This window comes from Salmo salar, chromosome ssa02, assembly GCF_905237065.1.
Source record: "Salmo salar chromosome ssa02, Ssal_v3.1, whole genome shotgun sequence".
Taxonomy (NCBI): domain Eukaryota; kingdom Metazoa; phylum Chordata; class Actinopteri; order Salmoniformes; family Salmonidae; genus Salmo; species Salmo salar.
In genome coordinates, this window is record NC_059443.1 from 70,956,607 (window position 1) to 70,966,172 (window position 9,566).

At 44.7% G+C, this 9,566-nt stretch overlaps 1 protein-coding gene across 2 annotated transcripts; it reads left to right on the plus strand.

Moving 5' to 3' along the window:
* Positions 1-523: 523 nt before the first annotated feature.
* Positions 524-6,617, plus strand: LOC106571917 (NAD-dependent protein deacetylase sirtuin-7). Of its 2 annotated transcripts, none has more exons than XM_014145474.2 (10): positions 524-689; positions 1,150-1,287; positions 1,579-1,683; positions 2,213-2,283; positions 2,915-2,987; positions 3,101-3,199; positions 3,295-3,531; positions 4,166-4,246; positions 4,544-4,650; positions 5,373-6,617. In XM_014145474.2, the coding sequence occupies exons 1-10, from the start codon at positions 585-587 to the stop codon at positions 5,575-5,577; spliced, it is 1,221 nt and encodes a 406-aa protein (XP_014000949.1). In that variant the 5' UTR covers positions 524-584; the 3' UTR covers positions 5,578-6,617. The 2 variants fall into 2 exon arrangements, with proteins under 2 accessions (XP_014000949.1, XP_045565149.1); XM_045709193.1 differs by having other exon boundaries at positions 539-920.
* The last annotated feature ends 2,949 nt before the right edge of the window (positions 6,618-9,566 follow it).

Here is a 9,566-nt window from a genome sequence, read left to right on the forward strand (position 1 = left end):
CCGTGTGGCTGATCTCAGACGATCCTGCAGGTGAAGAAGCCGGATGTGGAGGACCTGGGTTGGCGTGGTTACACGTGCTCTACGGTTGTGAGGCCAGTTGGATGTACTGCCAAATTCTCTTAAACGATGTGAGGCAGCTTATGGTAGAGAAATGAACATTCAATTTTCTGGCAACAGCTCTGATGGACATCCCTGCAGTCACATGCCAATTGAATGCTCCTTTGAAACTTGAGACATCTGTGATGTGGGACAAAACTTAATCAGCTTCTTGATATGCCACACCTGACAGGTAGATAGATGTATTATCTAGGCAGAGGAGAAATGCTCACTAACAGGGATGTAAACAAATGTATGTAAAATGTCTAGGCTCTTTTATTTCAGCTCATGAGACCAACACTTTACATGTTGCATTTATATTTCTGTTCGCTATAGTTTTTAAATTAATGTCTGAGTTCTAGTAAACGTTTATATTGTGAGAACGCCAGTGGGCGCAGTTTTTTCGAAAGCTACATTTGGCCTATTCGACTACATCCGTCCATAGCTGTCGTTGGTTTGTCTGTCAGTGTGATTCCACGTCCGTGAGAATGGAAGAGGGACCAGACACAGGCGCGTCTTCTCGGGACGAGAGAAAAGCTAAAGAGAAGGCTGAAATACTGCAAAAGGAAATCCAGCGGAAGCGTTTCAAACTGGTCAGAGAGGAGAGACTGGAGATTTGTGTAGTCCACTGTTTACAAGCTAGCTAGATGTTATGCTAGCCGGCTAGCAAACTACACCGGTGGCTTGCAAAATAACACTTATTGCAATGTAATGCAATGCAATGCAACGTTTAACAATGTTGAGAACTTTGGACTAAAACTCTGACAGTGTTCGTACCGAGTGACATTGTCAAGAGTATATATTGCCCATTCATGTATTCCAAAGTTAGTAACTATTGCATTCCTTTGCGTCATTCTCAATGTAAAATAAGCAGCTGACAATGACTACCGAAATGTTCAGGGCTCATATAAAGCTTCTCCGAGTAGGAGTGCTGATTTAGGATCAGTTTTCCCTATTAGATCACATGGACAGTGGGCACCTGATCCTAGATCAGCACTCCTACGCTTTATACAATTTTTTACATGTAATTATCTATCTTCACCTCCTTTCCAGGTAGCTAAGATCCTGAAGAAGCAGGAGAGTGAGAGGACACAGGAGGAGTCTGCGGATCTACTTCTGCACCAGGACACAGTACAGGAGCTGTGTTCGCGGCAGGTCCGCAGGAACGTTCTAAAGAGGAAGCAAGAAGAGGTCTGCTTGACGTGTCTTTAGAACTGCCCAATAACATGGCCCAAACAGATCTGGAACCAGGCTATCTTCCCAACTGCTTGTCACTTCAAACATGGCATGACAATTCCATAAGAAGTTGGCACAAACAGACTGGCACCCAGGCTACCAATAACATGGTCTAAGTGGCGCACTCTCTCCTTGTCTCATGTCTTTAGTCTTTACTGACCTGAAACACCAGACTAGGAGATGCAATGTGGAGGATGACTATTAGCGTGGAATTTGCTTTATATGTCTCTCTCTGTGCTGTTGTAGGTATTTGATGATACAGAGGACCTGAGGTGTAAAGTGGGACAGTTGGCTGAGGCAGTCAGACAGGCTAAACACCTGGTTATCTACACTGGAGCTGGGATCAGCACGGTAAATACTGGGGCTCTGTATTTCCCACTATGGCTGTGCTCCACTAGTCTAAGTGCCAGTTTATTTATGCTATCATGTCAACTCATTGTCATGCCAACCAAATATTTGACAGCAGTGGAGTTGGCAAGAGCACAAACAGATCTGGGTTCAGGGTATAACTTTGTTCTGGGGTGTATTCACAGGAACCAAATGGCTAGAACGGGGAGGGACTAACCTGAACCAAAATGAAATGCTTGTTTTCATTGCAAAACGTTTTCTACGGTGTGCACTCATACAGCCTTTTTCAAACCTCTCCTCGGGGACCCCCAGGCGTTCTTGAACTTTGAACTCTTCCAGCACACCTTATTCAACTTACAGGAGTTATTAGGGCTAAGGGCCTTGCTCAATGGCACATTGGCAGAGTTTTCACCTAGCCTGCGCGGCGTTTCGAACCAGCGACCTTCAACCTTTCCGGTTACTGGCCCAATCAGCTAGGCTACCTGTCACCCATCATGACAAGAGTGACATGTTTCTGTGTCATGTTTTGCAGGCAGCGTCCATCCCAGACTACAGGGGACCAAATGGGGTTTGGACACAGCTACAGAAGGGCAGAGCTGTCAGGTGAGACAGGCTGGAGTACACAAGATGGCAACTTCATACTGCATGTAATTAAGTCAACAAGATGGCAACTTTGTCATACTGCATGTAATTAAGTCAACAAGATGGCAACTTCATCATACTGCATGTAATTAAGTCAACAATAGGGCAACTTCGTCATACTGCATGTCATTAAGTCAACAATAGGGCAACTTCGTCATACTGCATGTCATTAAGTCAACAATAGGGCAACTTCGTCATACTGCATGTAATTAAGTCAACAATAGGGCCACTTCGTCATACTGCATGTAATTAAGTCAACAATAGGGCAACTTCGTCATACTGCATGTAATTAAGTCAACAATAGGGCCACTTCGTCATACTGCATGTAATTAAGTCAACAATAGGGCAACTTCGTCATACTGCATGTAATTAAGTCAACAATAGGGCCACTTCGTCATACTGCATGTAATCAAGTCAACAATAGGGCAACTTCATCATACTGCATGCAATCAAGTCAACAATAGGGCCACTTCGTCATACTGCATGTAATCAAGTCAACAATAGGGCAACTTCATCATACTGCATGTAATTAAGTCAACAAGAGGGCAACTTCATCATACTGCATGTAATTAAGTAATCTCTCTCTCAACAGCTTGTCAGACCTGAGTGAAGCAGAACCTACTCTTACACACATGTGTATCAGGATGCTGCATGAGGAGAACATGGTCAGTGAGCTGGTTGTGTGTGTGTCGTCATGGACCTTGTGCTTGTAGCTTCGTCCGATACTGGAAAGGTTTTGAGGTGTCTGTATGATGATTTCCAGTGTGTGTGTGTGCAGGTGCAGCACATAGTGTCTCAGAACTGTGATGGGCTCCACCTGCGTAGCGGTCTTCCCAGACACACCCTCTCTGAGCTGCACGGCAACATGTTCATCGAGGTAGGTCACACTCACACTCCATACAGTATATACTACATACAGTATGTTCCACCTAAAGAACTCACTGTATTATTGTGACATTTCCTGGTTTACAGGTGTGTACTTCCTGTTCCCCGGTGAGGGAGTTTGTGCGACTCTTTGACGTGACAGAGCGCACGGCGAGGCACAGGCACGGGACGGGGCGGCGGTGCACTCACTGCGGGGGGGAGCTCAGGGACACCATCGTACATTTCGGGGAGAGGGGCACCCTGGAGCAGCCTCTCAACTGGAGGGGGGCATTGAACGCTGCTGAGAGGGCTGACGTTATCCTCTGTCTGGGCTCCAGTCTGAAGGTAAGGACCACAACATGCACCAACACAGCATCAATAAAGCCTGAAGGTAAGGACAGGACCACAACATGTACTAACACACAGCATCAATAAAGCCTGAAGGTAAGGACAGGACCACAACATGTACTAACACACAGCATCAATAAAGCCTGAAGGTAAGGACAGGACCACAACATGCACCAACACAGCATCAATAAAGCCTGAAGGTAAGGACAGGACCACAACATGTACTAACACACAGCATCAATAAAGCCTGAAGGTAAGGACAGGACCACAACATGTACTAACACACAGCATCAATAAAGCCTGAAGGTAAGGACAGGACCACAACATGTACTAACACACAGCATCAATAAAGCCTGAAGGTAAGGACAGGACCACAACATGTACTAACACACAGCATCAATAAAGCCTGAAGTTCTGTCTAACCAGGATTAATAGACTAAAACAGAGTGCTGCCACCTCACAGGACAATGACATTGAATGCAAAATGAAATTGGAGTTCTGTGAATATTGAATAGAATTGAGTGGTTTTTAGTTGTAGAAACTTGACTGACCTCCTACTCCGTTTGTATGTCATCTGTGGTTTGTATGTCATCAGTGTGCTCAGACTGATCTTTCCATCTGTCTTTACCAGGTGCTGAAGAAGTATGCCTGTCTATGGAGCATGAATAGACCTGCTATCAGGAGACCCAAACTCTATATCGTCAATCTCCAGGTCATCTTGCTAGTACTTACCATGAACCAGCGTCTCCCAATCCTGGTCCCTGGCATTGCCCTAACATTAACATATTCATGATTAGTGCTAGGACAATTATTTTTTAATCGCACCCCTTTGGGTCCCCAGGACCAGGCTTGGAAAACACTGGCTTGAATAAAGCCTGTGTTGTTACAGAGTTCAATCTTGATTGTTCAATGTAGTTTCACTTCCCACAGAGATGGGGCCCTGGTCAAAAGTAGTGCACTATAAAGGGAATAGGGTGCCTGATTGATGATGACCTCTGCCTTGTTCTAGTGGACACCTAAAGATGACCTGGCCACACTGAAGATCCATGGGAAATGTGACGACGTGATGCGTCTCCTTATGGAGGAGCTGAACATTCAGATCCCTGCCTACAACCGGTAAGACCTGTCTCTAAACACACACACACCTCGGCCTACAACCGGTAAGACCTGTCTCTAAACACACACACACCTCGGCCTACAACCGGTAAGACCTGTCTCTAAACACACACACACACCTCGGCCTACAACCGGTCTCTAACACACACACATTGCCTACAACCGGTAAGACCTGTCTCTAAACACACACACACACCTCGGCCTACAACCGGTAAGACCTGTCTCTAAACACACACACACCTCGGCCTACAACCGGTAAGACCTGTCTCTAAACACACACACACACCTCGGCCTACAACCGGTAAGACCTGTCTCTAAACACACACACACCTCGGCCTACAACCGGTAAGACCTGTCTCTAAACACACACACACCTCGGAAGCAAACTGGTTGGAACGGGGAGGGTCATACCTGAACTTATTGCTAAAAGTTTTCTGTTGCAAATAGCTATTTTTTTAATTTATTTAACCATTATTTAACTAGGCAAGTCATGATTAGTTGAATGTTATGGTGTTGAATCGGGTGCGTTAGTGCTAGGACAACCATTTTTTAATTGCACCGTTTTGGGTCCCCAGGACCAGGATTGGAAACCACTGACTTGAACCAAGAAAGCCTGTGTTCCAGAGTTGAATGCTATTAGTTATGCTATGGTGTGCACTAATGAATACACCCTACCTGGAACACCCTGACTGACTCATTCCTAACTGCCCTTCCTTCATCAGGACAGAGGACCCTGTACTCAGCTTGGCCACGCCGCTGAGACCAGACGAGGAGGACAGTTACACTCGTAAACTCATAGCTCCGCCCGCTGGTGGAAAGGACTGCTCACCAGGCTCCCCGGGACAGGGTGGAGGAACAGCAGTACAAGGAGGCTGGTTCGGACGAGGATACTCCAAAGGGAGGAAGAGGAGGAAGAAGGTGGCGTAGCAGAATGTTAATCATAGTAGAAATTTGACGCACACGATTCTGCATCTCCTTTTTGTTCTGATTGGTTGTTTTTGAAATGGACCTTGATAGTAAGGAAGACGTACCAGCAAAAAGAAGTGAGGGGGAAAAACCTCACTAAGACAGAGCTATTTGTGATGCAGAGTATTATGAAGTATTATTATGGTTTCAGATACTACCTCTTTAAACCTGAGGGAGCATCCTAATAATCTCTCCTTTCTGGTCCTCACTAGTTACCACAGCCATAAAGTCATAAACCCTGCCTATTTCTACAATTTCAAATGTGATTTTAACCCTAACCACACTGCTAACCTTATTCCTAACCTTAAATTAAGACCAAAAAGCCCCCCCCCAAAAGAAATATACACCATATAGCCAATTTTGACTTAGTGGTCGTGCTATCTAGTGGAAACCCTATCTCCTGAAGTGTGCACTTGTTCACTTCCCGTCATGGATTTAAAAGAAAATGAGTGGTATATGGAAACTCCCTCTGATCCATGCCTACACTAATCCAATGCTGTTAAATTTGTGGGGAGTAGTGAACACTTCAGGAGGAGAGAGATTATTGGGCTGTAACCTAAGAGTTTGTTTCAATTGAATGGTGCTTTTTAGGAGTTTCATAGGAGTGGTGTTTTGTGTTTGTTACATGCACAGCACCTTACTAACTTTCCTCAGGTTTGCTGTCGTCGATGCCGTCCTATTACAGTACAGTACAGTCATGTTATTAGTAGCTGTCATTGGATGGTGTTATTGTCAGGTATTTGGTTTTACAATAATGGGAGTGTGAATTTAGGGTATGTCCCAAATGGCAACCTATTCTCTCTGGGTCCTGGTCAAAAGTAGAGCACTACATGCTGAAGAGGGTATATTTGGGATGGAATCTCGGTGTTAAATGTTGTGTTTTCTTGGTGCTAGACATCAGTGTTCTCCCCAAATAAGAGGTGCTGCGCCACCTTGTGGACTGGCTACGCTACTCTTTTTTTTGTTGTCTTTTTTTAAGCATAAACCAGGTTTCCATTCAACCGTTTTATCTGTTATTACAATTCACAATATGGTAGACAAGGTGGGATCTTTTTGTCTGTAAAATGTATTATGCAGGAAATGTCGGTGTAAACGCTTTTATGAGCATATATGGATATAATAGCCGTCATATTAAAGTAAACTTAGTGAGAAGACCACTCCTGTCATCGCATCGCGTGACTGAGACTCCTTAGGAAATCATGCCGTTTATCAGGCTACAGATGAAATAAGTTACGATGAACTTCACAGGGTGGGGAAAGTGCACGGTGATCAGCTTGATGCCCCTTTCAATAAATATCGAGGGTCTTATTGTGTTGACGTGATATTCGATGCTTGGCTGCCGTTTGACATAATCTCATGTAGACTATACCAGCACTGTATCTGAGAGCTGTTGGCTAGAGCACACGTACCAATACCAGAGTGAGCACACATGCGATGGGAACCCATGTAACTTGTATTTTTTATTTGGTACATGGGAATTCAGCCGTAAAAGGTCTTTTTAGGTGCGCTACATTTTGTTGCTCTAGATTGCAGGAAATGGCAGTTAACGGTGTTCAAAAACACTCAGCAGCACCACCGTGTTAAAAAATCCTGGGGAGAACCCTGTATCACGTTTACATAATGTTTACTAAATGTTACTAACTTCTGTTGTTCCTGGCTTTTTTTCTTTCTTTTTTTAATAGAAAGACGCTGATGGGGAAGTTTCTCATAGGTACAGATCTGGGATCAGCTTCCCCGCCACAATCATAACCTTAACAGTTAGTGGGGGGGGGAAATGACCCGGGATCAGCGTTTAGGAGCAACTTCTCCCTACACCTAGGAAGGCAATGATGAGCACTGAGTGATCATGATTACTACCATCATTGCAGTTTTACAATGTGAAGCCTTGTGGCAAGTCTCCATTACAATATTTATAACCCTTTTGTTTCAGAGTTACTGTGAAGTCAGCCAAAAGGCCAGCAGATGGTGATATTGAGTAGTTTTATCTTGCCGTCCAAAGGAAATGTATGCAGCCGTGGACCGGTTCGTACATAAAACATTCTCCATTCAGGCTGCAAACGTGTCAATTTCCTCCTTAACTGGATTTAATGGCGAGAAGGAGGGAAAACATTTGGAAAATATGCATACTTTATTTATGAGACAACATTTTCCTCCACCTTCGTGGAGTAGTAAATGCTAGTCCTGGATGTTATGTATTGCGTTTAGCCAATCAGGTTGCAGCAGTCTGTTCTTTTTTATTGTATTGGCTGATTGCATCCAACTGAGGTGCATACACCACAACCAACTGTACTCCCTTGACACATTGATACAAAAAGAGAGACTTAAGATGGTGGGTGGGGGGGATTGCACTAGCAACTAACCCTACACCCATTAAAACCTCACCACTATACCAACTAACCCTACACCCATTAAAACCTCACCACTATACCAACTAACCCTACACCCATTAAAACCTCACCACTATACCAACTAACCCTACACCCATTAAAACCTCACCACTATACCAACTAACCCTACACCCATTAAAAGCTCACCACTATACCAACTAACCCTACACCCATTAAAACCTCACCACTATACCAACTAACCCTACACCCATTAAAACCTCACCACTATACCAACTAACCCTACACCCATTAAAACCTCACCACTGTTCCACTACAGCACCAGTCTGTTTGTTTCCCCTCTAGTCTGATAGTTTTCAAAATAAAATATCTGATTGACTGAACGTGATACACAGCATCCGAGACTAGCATTGGCTACTCTAGCATGGTGGTGGAAAATGGTGTTTCAGAAAGAAAGTACACAGTTTCCCTGTGGGTTTCTTCTGCCTTCTCGCCATTAAATCAAGTTAAAGGGGAAGTTAACCTAAAATCCCACATTTCACAAGTGATTCCATACATTGAAACTAGTTAGGTGGAGTTCTCTTCCTCTCTCTCCCTACAGTGTAGAACTGGAGAGCTGCTAAAGTGAGTCATGTGACGTGTCTTTGTGCGCGGCTCCATTGTCAGTCAAAGAGCAATTGAGAAAACCGTGAATTGTGGACAAATTATTTATTTTATTGGCCTCCTGAGTGGTGCAGTGGTCTAAGGCACTGCATCGCAGTGCTAGCTGTGCCACTAGAGATCCTGGTTTGAGTCCAGGCTCTGTCGCAGCTGTCCGTGACCGGGAGACCCATGAGGCGGCGCACAATTGGCCCAGCGTCGTCCGGGTTAGGGGAAGGTTTGGCCGGCAGCGATGGTCTTGTCCAATCGCGCACTAGCGACTCCTGTGGCGGGCCGGGCGCAGTGCACGCTGACAAGGTCGCCAGGTGTAAGGTGTTTCCTCCGACACATTGGTGCAGCTGGCTTTCGGGTTAAGCGGGCATTGTGTTAAGAAGCAGTGCGGCTTGGCTGGGTCGTGTTTCGGAGGACGCACAGCTCTCGACCTTCGCCTCTCCCGAGTCCATACGGGAGTTGCAGCGATGACTACCAATTGGGGAGAAAAAGGGGTACAAAAATATATATAATTTTTTTTAAATACTGAAAGGGTCAAAAGTCAGGAGATTTTTCCACCTAAAACAATTGTGATTATTTTATATTATTATTTAATGTGGCCGACAGCAACAACTGGGGAAGAAGGGAAATTCCACCTAACTAATTTGAATGTATGGAATCACAAGTTGGTGATATTAGTTAAACTTCCCCTTTTATATGGAGGAAATCTACAACGGTCCATGGGGATATGAGTGTATAGCGGGGATAAGCATTTCACTGTAAAGTATACACCTGTTGTATTGTTTTCTCTCTCAAACACATTGGTTGACAGGAAAGTGTTTTGGTACTTTGTTTACACACGAATAGCGTAGATTTATCGGAAATGTATAGGGCGCGTTCGTAAATCCGCTCTGGCTATCTACTCCGATTTCAGAGCACTCTCGTCTGAGTGCCAGAGCGCAGAAGAACTGATGA

Excerpts from the sequence above, each read along its gene's own strand:
- LOC106571917 (XM_014145474.2), top strand. The coding sequence starts at position 585 with ATGGAAGAGGGACCAGACACAGGCGCGTCTTCTCGGGACGAGAGAAAA. Across the intron at positions 690-1,149 it reads AGCGGAAGCGTTTCAAACTG|GTAGCTAAGATCCTGAAGAA; the intron begins GTCAGAGAGGAG and ends CCTCCTTTCCAG. Across the intron at positions 4,651-5,372 it reads CAGATCCCTGCCTACAACCG|GACAGAGGACCCTGTACTCA; the intron begins GTAAGACCTGTC and ends TTCCTTCATCAG.